Consider the following 16,594-nt stretch of genomic DNA (forward strand, 5'->3'; position numbering starts at 1 on the left):
TGTTTTACGTACAATTTACATGTGACCATTAAAATCAACTTAAAATATGCTTTGAATATCATAAACGGCCAAGTCAGATGCATCTTTTTATCAAAGCGGCCAAGTCATCGATGAATCGATAATTTTATTCAATAGAAAACAGATAGCGCTTGTCACTTATTTTTTATTTATTCTAAATTCTGACGATAGATGGTTTCCGCACATTTTTTATTTATTAAATTACATACTACTTGGAGATCTATTTTTCTTAGGCTTTAAATAATCGCCTAGTATGGAGTCTTCGCCACTGCTATAACGTTTCATGGTTAAGTTAATAAAAATAAAATTGAGGTTCTACTGTGCGTTATACACAAGAAACACGGCTTCATTTTGCCGAACAATACCAACTAATAATACTTCCATAATATTATGTATATCAGAAGTAAGTATCATTAGTTTCTGATGACTGAACTCTTATTACAGATTTATTTATATGTAGGTACTAACTTGTTTTTTTCTTCTTTTTTTGTTTCAAAATATACACAACCAACACCTTACAAATAAGTATTCACATTTTATGATAGTATTAATTTCATATTTTGAGATTAAGTAGGTACATCTTACTTATTAATACATCGAGACAGATTACGAGTTTCGAGTTTGTCTACATTTGGAATAACAATGTGAACCATGAGATTATAAGGAGGATCATAAGAACTAATAAGTAGATGATGCTAACCACGATATAACGTGGTATACGCTATAAGCACCTCAAATCCTCTTGATTGTTAACCGGTTCTATGCCTTCAGCGAATTTTCTCACTATATAAGGCCGTGAGCGACAAGCCGCACATACAAATTTCACGAGTTATCTCATCCGACATTAAACTCAAATTACTATCCACTGTCGATTGATTTGCATAGTCTAAAAAATTAAACACACAATGACATCTGTTTGAATAATTTTGAAATATTAAGCCACAAATTATCGGTATTACAGCGATTGTAGTAAGAGCTTCTCTCTACATTCAACGTGAGGCATAGAAAAGTTTAAAGAATATGAAAGACAGTCTGTAAATATACGTTCTATGTTAAAAATGTTGATAAAAAAACATTGTTCAAACCAATGTTGGAAGTAGATAATATTGAATGCACTGGAGCATCTACCAATAGTTTCCGATACGAAAAGCAAAGAACAATAGCAATATACCCACAAGAACACAGATGTGAAGAATATTCGGAATTTACTTTGATCTTTAGTTATAAAAATATAATTATTACTACATTGCTGTTTTATTGATTGTAAATTACATTAAAGAGTAGGTATATAATATTATTGTTATAAAACTGGCTATTTTATACCTCGAACTTTGTATATATATATACTATTTAGTCAACAATATATGTATGCACTCAAGTTGAAGATAATACCTATGAACCAAATGATTAATTAATAGGGTGTAAAGCCTAGGCAGTTTTGCCTATTTTTTCAATTGACTAGGTGCCTTACCTTTTTAATTAACTGGAGAAGTATCTCCTATAACTACCTATAATAGTGGTGGCATTATGTATATAGCGCTGTAACATGTTGAAAACCCCCTCTCCTGTGAAAATTTTGTTTGTGCCATAGGTATATCTATTTCGTCAAGACTTGTATACTGTGGTAATATAAGAAAAAAACACTGGGTAGGTAATATATGCAAATACTTGAAAATAAAGACAGTTTCGATAGATTAACAATCTAATGTATTAAAACATACCTTCTAGTCATAGCAATCTATATTAGGTATATGATTTATATTATTTTATTAGATTGTCCTGTTTTTCTGTTTAATTATATCCATCAGATGGAACAGTGTATTTTGCAATTCCCGAGGGAAAAGAGTTGGTGGCCACTAGTAAATATAAAATACACAGAGGGGAAATGAAGGCTAGGATTTAGCCGCAGTCGTCAAATATTTTCACAATAAATAATTGATAATTAGAAATTTTAAATGCATTGAAAATGCTCACTAACAAAAATCACAAATCATTATCGACTAGAAATGCTCTTCTTAAGAAAATAAATGTTTTCACACCGTTGCTAGGTGTTATAATAGATATAAAAAATAATAAGTAGTTCAGGAAATATAAGGTAAACTGGACTCATAATAATATAAAAGGTAAAAACTATAAAACGACTGGAAAGATGTCACTCGCAAACAGCACTGCTGAAAAAGAAAGATAGTCAATTAAATCCTTATGTCAATATTTCTGGAGCCAAAAGATTAAGTTGTCTTTTTTAATATGTCCATAATTAAAAATTATCATAAATGACATTTTTATGTTTCAAACGTAAATGGCTGGTTTATTTTTAATAGTACAGTAGGCGCTCGGTAATTCGGCACCCATATCTTTTCACCTATGCCGGATTGTCGGAAATGCCGGATTATTGGATTTCTATAGGAAATAATTGATAATACGTATTTATCTGTCAAGGTCGTGCACCGAATTGCTGAGCGAATGGTTCAGAGGACGATAAAAATGTAATAAGTACAGTACCGCAAGGTGCTACAGATTATTATGTACAGTTTCATTCAAGAGTTGAAAATTTGTGTGATAACATATTTGAAAGCTATATATTACTTATGGGTTGTTTCAGAATTTCAATAAAAATATGCATTTGGGACTCGTTGGCCTACTAAGACATATCCCGGTTTGCCCACAGTCATTGAACACACACGATAAATTAGATACCGCTACAGAACAATACCACCTTTCAACTTCATCGTCAGTACTTCAGCGTTCAGCGAGATAGAGATTGTCAACGTTTTTAATGTCAGCACTGTTTTAGTTACAGGTTATCGTGTCCGGAAACTTGTAGGTATGCAGTACGCCGTATTACACTACACCGTGAAATGTTGTATCGGAAATATATGGCCGTATGTTAACGACTGTCCAACCTCTTTGGGTCGTATAGTGCTGACTGCTGACATAAAATTCATGTCTAAATAAAACATAGTTCTTGTCGGTTTACATTTAACAGGAAGTCAGCAGCAAACAAATTTTGAAAATAGCCTTTATACTAGTTTATTTGTTAGGTTAGGTTAGATTTTCATTCTTGAATTCATGAATTTTGCCAAAATCAGCTATGAAAATTGAATTAATGTTCAAATTGAATCTAATAAAATTGGAGACCGTATAGTATACAGTCATCTCTTTCCGATAAGAAAGCTCACAACGAACTGTGCCACGGTGAAATGTTTTACGTACAATAATTTACATGTAACCACAGGTTCTGGAGATATAGTCATTTTAAAACAGTTAACTTACATAGATAACAGGTAATCGTTGGATATTTTGGATGATGTAGCTTTAGGGGCATTACTTTAGCAATTCTGACTTCTCTGGATAATCCACCAGACTAAATGTGGCAGGCGATTGTGCAAAGCATCGTTCACATTATCCAAGTCCACTGAAAATAAAATTCACAATTATTACAGCAGGAATAGAAATAGCGCAAATTAACTTAATTACATTGTTTATAGTAATTCAATCTGCGCTGTGGGAGATGACGGCAAAACAACATCTTTTAAAAAAGATGAAGTATTTTTAACAGTCTTCTTGCTCTTTTGCTGTATGTATGTCTTTCAACTGTGAATGTTTTTGCTGATGACTTTTGCCAGTCATAACTAGGGAATCCAATCCCAAGTAAAAATTTTGATCCCAGGATTTCGGGATTACAATTTGCGATCCCGGGATCTCGGGACTGATCCCAGGATTAGCGTTATTTTCGATAGTTCACATTATTTTTTTTCATTTATACAAATAGCATTGATAAAATCTGTCAAAAATGTCAATATAATTTATACTATTTAAGACATTTAATGTTAATATTTTGTATGTTCAATCTTGGAAATACATGGGTTTAATGAAGTAAATAATATTGTAATATAGATAATAATGTGAAAGTAAAACAGTTTTTTAAATTTATTTAAGAAAAGATAAAATTCAACGTAGAAACAAGTGCCTGCCTGCATGTAGCACTGGTGGTTAGACACCGTTCGCGTGTCAGAACGTCAGTGGCGTCTAACTGGTTAAATGAATGAATTTATTATTTTTCTGATGTTCTTACGATTGCGTATGACAACAAAAAATGGTTATTTATTATCTGTGAGCATCCGGCGATTCTCTATGGGACATGTGACATGTGCAGGTACATACACTACACTAACATACTTTTGTACACATACTAATTGATTGTGATTGACAAAAAAATCAATCCCGAAGGTTTTGGGATTATGTTTACTAATCCCGGGATTCATAGGTATCGAAAATTGTCCGGGATCCCGGGATTGGATTCCCTAGATATAACCTCTGAACTTCTGCTATACAAATTTGTTCTTAGTAAACATTTCATCTTATTGAATTTTTTTTTTGTAATCTGTTTGTTGCCCATAACAGAATAATTTTCATTGAAAGTAGATTTCTACTTTTGTCGACCTCTCAGACTTTGCCATCAAGGAGGTACAGCTGCTTTATCTGCCTATTCACAATGTTTTCAATGCATTTGTCAGTGTCGGGCCCCTTAAGCTGCATTTAGACCAAGCGAGCTAGCGTATGTTCTTCCCCCACTCCAACGAAATTTTTATGCTTGCTCAACAAAAAGGCTTTACGTCAAAAGAATTTCGCTGGAGTGAGGGAAGAACAAACATTTGCTCGCTTGGTCTAAATGCAGCTTTACCAATTTGGAGCAATTCTAGCCTATAGTAAATCTGGTCCTGAATAAGTAACAGAGATTAGATATTCACTTACATTTTCCTGTAACGCTGTGAGTTTCTTCGATAAAGTTTCGCTGCATTGTTTCTATGTTTTTCATAGCTCGGAATTGATTCCAAAGAAGCACTCTATTTATTTCATAGACTTTGTCATTCAGGGTACTGAAAATAAAAACCATTAATGAAATTCTGGCTTTAATGGCATGCCATGTACTGCTTAAAAGATACAACCTTTAATGGTAGATTTCATTGATGGGAGACTTTTTTGTCTGCTGTGCTGGCTATTCTACCATTAAACAAGAATTAAAATATAAATTACAGTTTATACCTATGTAATATCACAGCTGGAGTTCAATAAATAACAACTTGGGTAGAGAACATCTTATATTTCACAAATGACTATTACAGACAATAGATACAGGACACAAATTTGACTTCAAAACCAAGATACTGGGTCGGAATAAAGGATATTTCGCACGATTGTTAAAGGAGGCCATTGAAATCCATAGAAACCATGAAAGTATTAATAGGGATGATTTGTTACGGTTAAAAACGTCATTGTCCGGCACTCTCAGAAAAATCCAATATTTGATCCGGTATCTCTGGTCGTAAAGATTGACACATTACTCTCAGCAACGTATGCTCTGAGGTAATCGGATTCCTTTTGGCATTATTAGAGCGACGTTTGCATTCATACACCTACACTACACTTCATCATAACCCATATCATCTCTTGATAATAGCCTCTGCAATGAGCCCGAAACGTCGAGAAAAGAAGGAAGAAGTACACACGGTGGAAACCCAAAAATCTGTTACGATAGACAATGTACAGTTTACAAAATTCAAGTAGATTAATTTAACTAGAGAAGCGTTAACGTTAGTTCAACATTTCCAATGAGAGACCGAATCAAACTGCCCCAAGCATCAACACCTATTACCAGTCCCACTAGGTTATGGAGTGTGGCCCGGTACCTGGACTTGCATTCTCAGAATTTGGGCCCAAGTAAAATGTTTGTTTTACAATGTATGCCTATATTAGCCATTTAAATACAACATAATATTAACACATTCGTGGACACATGTTAGCTAATACATGTTAGTGATATGACATATTTATTTTTAAAATTTTCTATTTAGATATATAGAAATGAGTTTAGTATGTAGATATTGTCTAATAATAAAATGTTCGCACCGTGATACAAGTAGCAGGGAACATATTGTTTTAATCCAAAATACGACTTCTATAAACGTCGTGTCGTATTCCGTTCTACAGTACAGGACGTCAATAGACGTCCTGTCATATCACATCTCACAAATTATGACGTTTATAGACGTCATGTTCGCGAATGTGTTAATATGTCTTATAAGTAATGTAATACTGGAATTCACAATGGCCCAAATCAGGCAAATGTTTGTGGTCACGTGGCGCTCCCTATTGTGAAGAGGGCGACATACGTGTTGGTCAGTAAATATTTTCCGTCTATTGACACAGTGTCGGTATTACAACATGAATCAAAAGTCGCCAATATTTTCCTAACTTGCGTCATCATGAAGGGGGCATAATAAGTAGCGGCCAACACCTTGTTATAAGGCCATCAGAAGCCAGTTTCCATGTAATCCCCGGATGGGTATATAAGTGTTAGTATTAGTTAATAAGTATATAAATTTACATACAATAGAAATGAGATAAAGATAGAAAGGGGTGGCATGACTTCTAATTTAAAGTAGAAATTTTCATTGGCAAAAGATGTCACTATTCGTCATTACTTCTGCTCCGAGACGGAGAATGTGGACCACGGTGTGGAAATATCTTATCGGATTCTCTATTAAATGACTATATTATGTTTATGTCGTTGACATTTACTTAGAAGTTTTTTTAAATTTAGCTTCAATATGAATGTAAAATGTTAATCTACAATAAAATCATCAATCATACAATCTATCAATAATTTCACTAGCCACTTACTTTGCAGTTTTGATCGCTACGGGGGTTTCCAAAAGGGCACTTTTGATATGTTCTAATTTCGCTCTCGGAAAGGCGCATGTAGAATTCATAACTCTGTTATTTTCGTTGTTCAATAGATGGACTGTCACGTATAGTTTATTTTCAAATACACTGCAAAAACAAAAATATTTTTAATTAACATTAACAATTAAAATACAAAATATTTTTTTATGATATAACCTAACCTTTACATTTTGTACAACGTAACTATTAAAAAACTGAACACAATGGGAATCGAATGCACTTCCAATTTTCGGGTAAATGTTTAAATCCAACTGTCCTTCTTGCGAACAATTACGTCAGAAAATGGCTACTATCTTTGCAAAACTTTATAATAATACTATGGTACCTTGATTTATATTACAAAGATGTTAGCCTGTTGTAATATCTCTTATTTAATGTGTAAAAAAGAAGGTTGAATATATTATTATTCCGTTTTTAATGAATATTGATTGCAGGTAGCATGTTGGTATTTTATAGTAAAAAACAATAATTTATTCAAAAAATATACAGAAATTCCTAGATTCATAAAATCAGAGTGTCCCTGCCCATCTATCTACCCCATGGCCCCCACGAGAGGGGGGCTGACAGGGCTCTAGCCTGGGGGCCTGGGCTCAGGAAGGGATGAGGAGTCGACCAGATAAGTGAGATAAACACAGATCACAAATTTGCTCTAATGGTAAAAAAGTCACCTATGGCGCAATTTTACTTAAATGATATTAGTAATTAAAAATATTTGGTTGTACGATACAATTTTTAACTGTTTGCCGATACTCAACAACTCCATAATCCAAATCGATGTACATATTAAAAATACAAACAATCGCTAAAAATACACGTTAATTTTACCGCGTACACCATTTCGAAAACATTACTGCAACGCAGCACACTGCCTTTACCTTTTAATAGGTAGGGGGGCCCACCAAACATCTTAGCCTGGGCGCCCGTTTCAGAATGTGGGGCCATGATCTACCCATAAACATCCATTATAATAAGAATTTATTGTAAAATCGGGAATAACAGACTGTGTATACTGTCTGAGTTTGGTAGTAACAAGGGTTAATTTATTCTCGAGTATGAAGAAATGTGAAATAAACTTAAACTTTTAATAAAAAGAATATCTTATTATTAAAAGTTACGTTCATATGCATTAAATTTCGTCACGTACCTAACAGAAATGTACATTAAATATTGGTAATATTTAAGGACATTCCAGAGGAATTGTATGTCTTTAAGTCATAAACGAAATTTGACTTCTAAATCTAGGTCTATGGCGGCTGGCTTTGTATTTATATCTTATTAATCTGTTCCATGGTAAAGCAGTGGTTTTAAAAAAATTTACCGCCTTTAAAATGTACCAATGAGACAATTGATTTTTTTGAGACCTTTTTAACTTATTTAAGCTGCACATTGAACTTTTTTCACTATTAATCAAATTCGAGAGCCAAGCTCCCATTGAAAATTCTTCTATTATTATTTTTCTTTTCAAGGTTTTTTATTTGTGTCAATCTATGCTATAATATAATAATATATCTTGGCTATTACATTTTTGTTTAATTCCATATGTTTCGAAATAAATGACAAATGTAGGTTTTTGATAAGGGAAGAAAAATAAATTAAGGACACGATATATTATTTGGCTATCATTGAGTGCTATACTCTAATATGAAGGAAGTCTTCATCAAGCAACCGGCATATTTGTAATCAACCGGGTAAAATCAGTCAAAAAACCATTGTTTCCCGACAATCCCAGATCATGTTATGTTTCTATGGGCTGGCGACCAGCAAAGTATGTATTCGTATTAAGCTTTATGTTATTAATAGTCACGTTATATCAAAATCGATTTACTACATCCCTTATATGGTGCCATAGTTATAACTTTTCACATCTTGTAAATAAGCCACATACCTTTCTCCATCAAAGTAATTCTCGCCCATGAATTCAAGATGTGGTGACTTGGTAGCGAGGGTTTGATGATTCAAAATGAGCGGTTGATCGATCACAACCTGAAATGGGTTTAGTTAATGTCAAACATAGTTGTTAAGGTGACGCATCAGTGAAACGCCAAATAATTTCCAACTGTAGGCGCGACGAAATTTTGGACTCGCTGCCATTCACTGAGAGAATCTCGAGCCAGAAGCACGTCACTTTGCTGCGTGATGGCGACGGGTCAATTAATTCTAAAATCGTGTAAAGATGACTAAAAACGTTACCCATTTACTTTAAAAAGAAAACATGTCAATGAATATATTATTATTGTTACTAATAGAACAATAAATAGAACATAAAATGAACGTATGTTTGATTTATATGAAAAATAATATTACGTTTGACAGGTGTCATTTGCACCCGCAACCCGCAGTCCGCGCATCGCCTAGCAACGATCTTTTTAGACCGTGCCTCAACTAATGCATGGCCTTAAAGCACACATAATATAAAGTGAGGTATTTTATGGTAGTCTCAGAAGAAATGGCAAAATAATATTATTAATATTGATGACAGTTAAGTAGGTTCCAAGTTGTGTCGATGCTGGACAACAAATGGACCAAACTTTTTTTACCACTTTATAACGTTTGCCTTCGGATTTATATGGATGATAGCGGAGAGGAGAAAGAAAGATTTGCGCATCTATTCTATACACAAGACTGCTTTCGGCTGTTACTGCAGCTATCTAGGGTAGGTTTTTAGGTAGTAGTTAGGGTAGTATTAGCACTTACTGTAACAATAACAATAAGTTAGCCGTCTAAACAGTCAAAACTGTCAATTTCGTTTTAAAATTCAGCATAGCTGAGAGGTGCTGTTAAAACATAGCACTTATTGTAACAATTACAACTAACTTATTTTGATTATTACAATAAGTGCTAATACTCCGATACAAACCTACCCTAGATAGTTGCCGTAGCAGCCGAAAGCAGTTTTGTATTTAGAATAGATTCGCATGGTGTGTTTATGTTGCAGTGGATAGCAGACAGCAAAGATGATGTACACCTTCGATGTAATTTTAATTTCATAATTCTATTTTACCATTTCTTCTGTGACCATAATAATTATAGCTCACGTTTTTCTTCAGATTTTCCGCCTCTTGGGTCGCAGCTTCCCGTAACGGATCTCCTAGAATTGTAAATATATATTTTAATTATTATTAACTTTAGTTAGTATTGAGACTACATGATTTAATAGGGGTCAGTAATATGTAGAAAGAGAATAAACAAAGCTCTCAATAGTCAGTATAGTAACAAATTCTTGATTTGTTACTGTACATAGTCTGTATTCTATAAACTGGCATACACGTCACACAGAAAGCATTGTGCCATCGCGTTGCCACTGTTGCAAGTTTTCAATGGGAGGGAACGAGATGGATGCTAAAGCGGGGGGTAAACCGGCATGCCAGCTTATAGAAGACAGACTCTACAATGTAATGCAAAGTGTATTTTATTGTCATGTATGTATGTGTTACGCCGATTGTGCGAAATTGAATATTACATGAAATGGGCAAAATATGGCCTAAATCATGAAAAATGCAAGCCCGTTACCTTATTCATGAATTAGACAAAATATCTGGAGAGTGCGTGAATTCGGCAGTAATTTTTCTGTCTAGTTCATGTCTTGGACAAATTAGATAGTAGCGCTACGGTGGTATTTTTTGCAACTGAACTAAATGTATCAAAATGCTCGTGCATTGGTCAAAATGTACATATTATATTATCTATGGTCAAAATAGATGATCGCGCTCCGGTGGTATTTTTTGCAACTAATCAAACTAAACAAATGTCATTGATTATAATATAAAAATATACCAATCAATATGTAACTGCAATGACTTTCATATCTATTTACTATGCGCAAAGAAATCTAGAACTATAATATGATAACGGAAGAATTTTATTGAAAAGTATTTTCGTGATTTGATTCGTGCTTGGTCGATTGAATGTTTGTGATAGTTTGTTGACACTTGATAGCTAACCTCAAAATCGACATTCAGTTGAATACTTTAATTCAGAATTACAAAACCAAACCTAACCTAACCTAACCTAACCTAACCTAACCTAATAATAATAATATTATATTATGTCCAATTATAACTAATAAAACCATCCGTATTAAATTTACTTTTTCTTCTGTCATGTTGACAGTTCAAGAATTCCATACCCTGGCGAATTCATGTACCCAGCAGAAAATTTACCTAATTCATGAATAAGGCAACAGGCTTGACTGTTACATGAATTAGCCAAAATTTTGGCCATTTCATGTAATAGTCAATTTCGCACATTCGGTGTAACATATGTAAATACATTGAGAGGAGAGATTGTGGTTGTATGGAAATATGTTTATTAAGATGAATCGTGTATTCGAAGGCACTTTTAATAATAGATTCCGTGATTTTTCTCATCAGTGTTACTCGGGTAAGGGTACCCTGAAATTTTCCAAAATACTCCAAGTATTCTACGAATCAAAAAAGGGTGAGAATCACTGCCATGTACAGAAAAATAAGAAAAGTAATAAGTATATTGTTGATTTGTAATGAATGGATTCTATTACTACTCATTCTATTAGTAGTATTTGGGCATTTTCGCCAAAGTTTGTACATTGCGTTTTTGGCATGTCCCATGACTTTGATTGATTTTTTCATAGTTATTATATTATAAAATGTTGGAAAGTTATGTACTTTTAACATGCAAATTTATTAATTTACTCTATTCAATCAGTTAAATACAACTATCTGACCTGTATATATTTTTAATTGATTATTTAGATCGAAAGGTAGTGCGTTTTTACCATGTCCCACCCATAAATTCAAATAAACAAAGTCTGATTTCGTCATTAATTTTGAGTGTGTAAAATTAAATTCGTAGTGTTTTCAACAGCTTACATTATATATTTTTGGAAAATATATAGTTTTTTCGTAAATTTGTACCAATATTGAAAAAAAATCACGTTTAAAGTGTGTCCCAGGATATTTGAAAAAGTGGAACTCCACATTCCGTTACCACGATTTTAGCATGAAGGCGAAAAATTTTCACTATAAATATGTTTTTTTTTAATGTAGCAACATTTTTGTATAACACTGATCGCCATGTACACTTTAAATTGTTGGTGTGTGTCGGTATCGCTATCGGAACAGGTTGCTTTCTGGGTTGGTCATTTAAGAAGTTCCACTACTGTTACCACGATTTATAAGGTAAGAAAACACATATTTCTATTTCACATACTACACATATGGAGCTTATCTTTCATACTACAGATATAATAAAACATATCGCAGGTTTAACAATAAAACTAAGCTAAATTTTGGCTTCAAACACTTCTGAAACAGAATCCGTTACTTCCACTCCGAAACTATATTGGTGGTAACGTATATGTGGAATGTAAAAGTAACGAAATGGCATGCATAAAGTTGGGTTTACAGTGTGTGTTTAGTTCTTCATAGATTATAAAAAAAATTATTTTGTCTGTTCGTATGAAAAACAAAAATATTTTCATTAAAAAATATAAAAAATAACCTGACTATAATATAATAATATAATAAAGATTAAAAAAGTATGTGATATGTCTGAATACGCAAAAATAGCGCACATAAAAGTATGGAGATAAAAAAAAACAACAGAAGGAAAAGAAAAAACACCAGACTGAAATAATTGCGAGACAGGCACTGGCTCTGTCATACTCTTTCTGTTATACGCCACCAAAATTTTAAAACTTCTCCATACATTTTAGGCATAGAAATTTATAAAAATGTATGAAAAAGTATTTTTTTGTCACGTTTAACAGAAATGTGTACTCTCGATTAGATTTAATACCTAGAACTGTAGGTATTCACGAAATGTCAGAAAAGTACGTCTTGATTACAATCAACCTGTATAGCTACATTTTATGTTGATGAATACAATTAAATTTCAAGACAACATAAAGTCGAACTTGGTTATTACGAGGAAGATGGGACCGACTGAATTTGCTTGTTATAAGCGTTACTCGTTATATCAGAGAATAGGTATTTTTAAATGAGCATGTCACATTACACAAAAAGCCGAAAATAAAAAATTTGGAAACCATCGTAAAAATCCCCGAAACGAGCATGGCATTCATAAACTACAAAAGAAGTTGTTTATTGTAATTAACGCTGGTAGGTACCTACGGACTTCACAAACCTTGGATTTTTCAACCATATGCGTGGATACTTTTTTATTATTGTCGGTGAAACACCAATAAGGTAGGTACTTAGACACTTTACTAGTGTCATAAACGTAATCCGACCCCGGCGGCATCCTGTCCAATCGGATTTTATTGCTTAGGGTCGAAATGTTTTAAAACGGTCGACACATTAACAGTATTTTAGCTCGGTATATCCGATAAGTTGCTCGTTATAACAGTGAAAGAATTAAATGTATGGCGAAAATCATAAACCAATTGTCAACAAATGTTTCGTTATTACATCCGAGATCTCGCTATGTCAGAGATCGTAATAACCGAGTTTGACTATAATTATTTTCGTAAAAGTTATATACTCCGTGCCGCGCTAGGAACTCGCGTCTGAATCCCTTGCTGATTTTTTTTTTCATATATTGTTAATTTGCTTAAAAATATTTTTTATCTGAGTTACAAATAATATAAATGCCAAATAAAGTTATGGTAATGTATAGTGTGTCAAAATTATTACCTACCTTATTTTACAAGTATTGTGAAATTTATTATAAAATATGTCTATTTTAGTGATTAAGTTTGATTTGTTTTGTTATTTTGACGCACGTTGAATATTTATCTGTCTATCAAAAAATTCAAATAAATTTCATAAAACAAAAATTTGTTTTTATGGTAACATGTAACTTAAGCTTTACAAATTACACTCCGTTACCATTTCGTTCCATTCCGAAAATGTCCCCAAAAAAGTTGAACGTTAACTATTTTTCATTTGATTATTAAATAACGAAACTTATTTATTTTTCCAATAAAATTTAGTAAAAGTGATTATTGTCTTTAAAAAAATAGCAGAACGAACATTGATTGGTTTTTTCAAATACTAAAGGAAAAATGCTCTGCCATTATAGACATAGGGTAACGGAGGGGAACGAAATGTGCCCAAGAATTAAAATTCAATAATATTTTTTGACTATTTGTAGTTTTATTTTGAAGTGTATGGTTTTTTTAATCTAATAGAGCTCTTTTAAGTGATAAAAAGTGTTTCATTCATGTTTTAAAAGCTAAGTTTCGTAGTCACGGAACGGAAACTTATTATGCCCAATTTCATAATAAAAATGATATAAATATTGTATTAATCAATATTTTGCTGAAAAATTGCTATCACCAATTCAGCAATAGAACAAGGAATCTGCTAGCTATATAAAAATGGTTAATTTGAGTGAAAAAATAATATTACCCAAATTTCAAACATGTACAAACTTTGGCGAAAATGCCCATTTATTCTATTAGTAGTCACTGCGTACTCTTCCCCTTCTTTTCTTGACAGAGGAAAAACACACGACAACAACCGAAAAATTAACCGATTCGCCCTTGCAAGGCAGCATTCATGCGCCATTTAAAAAATTATTGTCACGTTAATTAGTCATAAATGAGGAGTAAACCTTCTACATAAAGCAGGAAGGCTATTTTTCCAAATGGAGCATGTTTGATGATGTCATCGATGAGCGTCAGCTGGGCGTCAATCTCAAGGCACTCTTCATCGGTCGGGTTGATCCACACCAACCTGAAAACGACGAATATAATAATATACTAAACTTTATACAGCTGTGGTCTTTTCAAATTATGTATGTTCCGTAATATAATAATATACAGGGCCGGCCTGCGGGACATGCAACCCTAAAGCCTAGTGCGCATGAACAGTTAATTATCGTACGGTCAACAATCGGGAAGTTGTAACCATAGTATTGTAATGCAACCCCGTGCATGGACAATTGAGTGAATGGCCACGTTGAAATTCTGTGTTCAGACACAAAATTTTACACCTGAATGGGAAACGCTTTCAAATGAGAGCACATGTATGAACGTTGTCATCGCCGACCGACTGCACTCACACAAGCACACACAAGTGACGCGTATGGTATGGAACGCACACATACATCGAACCGCTACGAAATCCACGTTCGACAGTTTCATCAATGCGTAAATCGTTGGTGCACATACCTACCTGTCCCATTTTTTCAGTTTCTTTCTTTATAAATTAACTAGCGAGTACCTGGCATGCGTTACAATGTCACTCAAAGAAAGAAAGTGTTGTTTGTGTTTTAATTCTATTTATTGAAGTGCTTTTGGATACATAATATTTTTGTTTTCCCGTCTGGTGTGTACACAGGTATTCCGGGTTTTCCAACACGTGAGCAGGTCACATACAGCTGTCCATTTGATATGCATGGATTTTCCAAATTTGGTATAGGAACGCAAACGAATAGAAGAAGATGGTTGTACTAATTCAGAAACCTTCGCAGGAGTGCGAATTAATAATTTAATACACAGAACTGTTATTAATTGATGTTTATTGATTGACTGTGATACGACGAATTTTACAATGTTAACTCAGTAAATCTTTTCTACAGTGAGCTGTATTATCGACTGCGAGTTTTAGTTATCTTTTTCGTCGATAGATGCTACTATATACATAATTTCATAATCTTTATCAATATAATTTTTGTATATTTTCATATTTTTGTACGAATGCTTCATAAGGTGCAGGAGTAGACATCATGTTGTATCCGTTATGTGTCGTGAACAGAAACCAGTTGAGAACCCCTACACTAGAGTAGATAGGTATGCAATCGCAATGCAATGTTCACAAAAGACTGACATGGCAATTGTCTAAAGACAATATGTCGTCCGCTAAGTGGACAACCCTGGACCAATACAAAATGGTAAACTGGTCCGACAAACTGTGTAAAATATTTTTGACTCTGCTAACTTCTGAAGCGACACCATGTAATCATTAAAAACCTGATACAACTAAGAAAGAAGAAGCCATAAAAAAATAGCAGATAGAAGAAATAATTATAATGAATAGATACTAAAAATAATGATGACTACCTACCTCAATATTCTACTATTGCAAACGCAGAAGCTGTCTTGGGCGGCGATCAGAAGGTCGGTAAGAGTTGCCAGTTTGTTGGTTTTAACTGTGTGGTAGATTATACCCTTGCTATATTTATAGGCGACAGGAACACCAAAATCTTCTCCCAAATATTCCTTGAAACACTCCTGTAAATAAAATGAATACATTGTGTATTTCTTTTTCTGCAATAAAATAATATTGACAATAGTCTTGTAATATTAATCGAATTTATTTGTCAAATGATCAGATGACAAGATGATCGATCCAATCGTAATCTTCATTAGTCTATAAAATAATAATTATAGGTAAGCACTTTCAATCGAGGTCACCCAACCCTAGAAATTGGGCCGCATCCAAGATGTTAAATGTACGTAGCTTATAAATTAAATTAGTTCAGCATGCCATGTTCCAGAAAAGTCTTTGTACAATGCACTACCTCCATGCGCGTGAGACGAAAACATAATACTATAGATACACATCGTCATCTTTATATCCACTACTGAATGAAGGCCTTTCGTCGCTACCTCCAGTCTTTTCGGTCCTTAGTCTTTCATTGTTACGTACTTCCGCTAAATTTGATTATCTCATCAATCCAGCAGGCTCTTGGTCACTCTTGAGCTATTTTAATATATCTTGGATACCACTGGATGATGAGATTTGTCCAGCGATGATCTATTCTTCGAGCGATGTGGCTTGCCCATCTCCACTTCAAGGTTTTACACTTTGTATTATGTCCAACACTTTCGTTTGCTCCCTTACCCATTTATTTATTTTTCGATCCCTGTGCGTTATGCTCAACA

General features: G+C 33.6%; 1 protein-coding gene across 4 annotated transcripts in view; it reads right to left on the bottom strand.

Moving 5' to 3' along the window:
• Window positions 1-511: 511 nt before the first annotated feature.
• Window positions 512-16,594, bottom strand: part of LOC147079939 (uncharacterized) — a 40,562-nt gene continuing 24,479 nt past the window's right edge. For 2 of the 4 annotated variants that reach the window (XM_085946958.1, XM_085946942.1), the window contains 8 exons: window positions 15,774-15,940; window positions 14,320-14,441; window positions 9,801-9,853; window positions 8,651-8,748; window positions 6,703-6,852; window positions 4,774-4,898; window positions 3,292-3,433; window positions 512-2,186 (listed from right to left, as the gene is read on the bottom strand). In XM_085946958.1, coding sequence (XP_085803084.1) covers window positions 3,348-3,433; window positions 4,774-4,898; window positions 6,703-6,852; window positions 8,651-8,748; window positions 9,801-9,853; window positions 14,320-14,441; window positions 15,774-15,940 — 801 coding nt within the window. In that variant the 3' untranslated portion in view covers window positions 512-2,186; window positions 3,292-3,347. Of the gene's footprint in view, window positions 2,190-3,291; window positions 3,434-4,773; window positions 4,899-6,702; window positions 6,853-8,650; window positions 8,749-9,800; window positions 9,854-14,319; window positions 14,442-15,773; window positions 15,941-16,594 lie in introns of all 4 variants that reach the window. The other 2 variants (XM_085946950.1, XM_085946934.1) reach the window with 1 other exon arrangement.

Source organism: Rhyacophila brunnea, unplaced genomic scaffold (assembly GCF_057557595.1).
Source record: "Rhyacophila brunnea isolate RB1 unplaced genomic scaffold, BYU_Rbru_1.0 scaffold_1, whole genome shotgun sequence".
Classification (NCBI taxonomy): domain Eukaryota; kingdom Metazoa; phylum Arthropoda; class Insecta; order Trichoptera; family Rhyacophilidae; genus Rhyacophila; species Rhyacophila brunnea.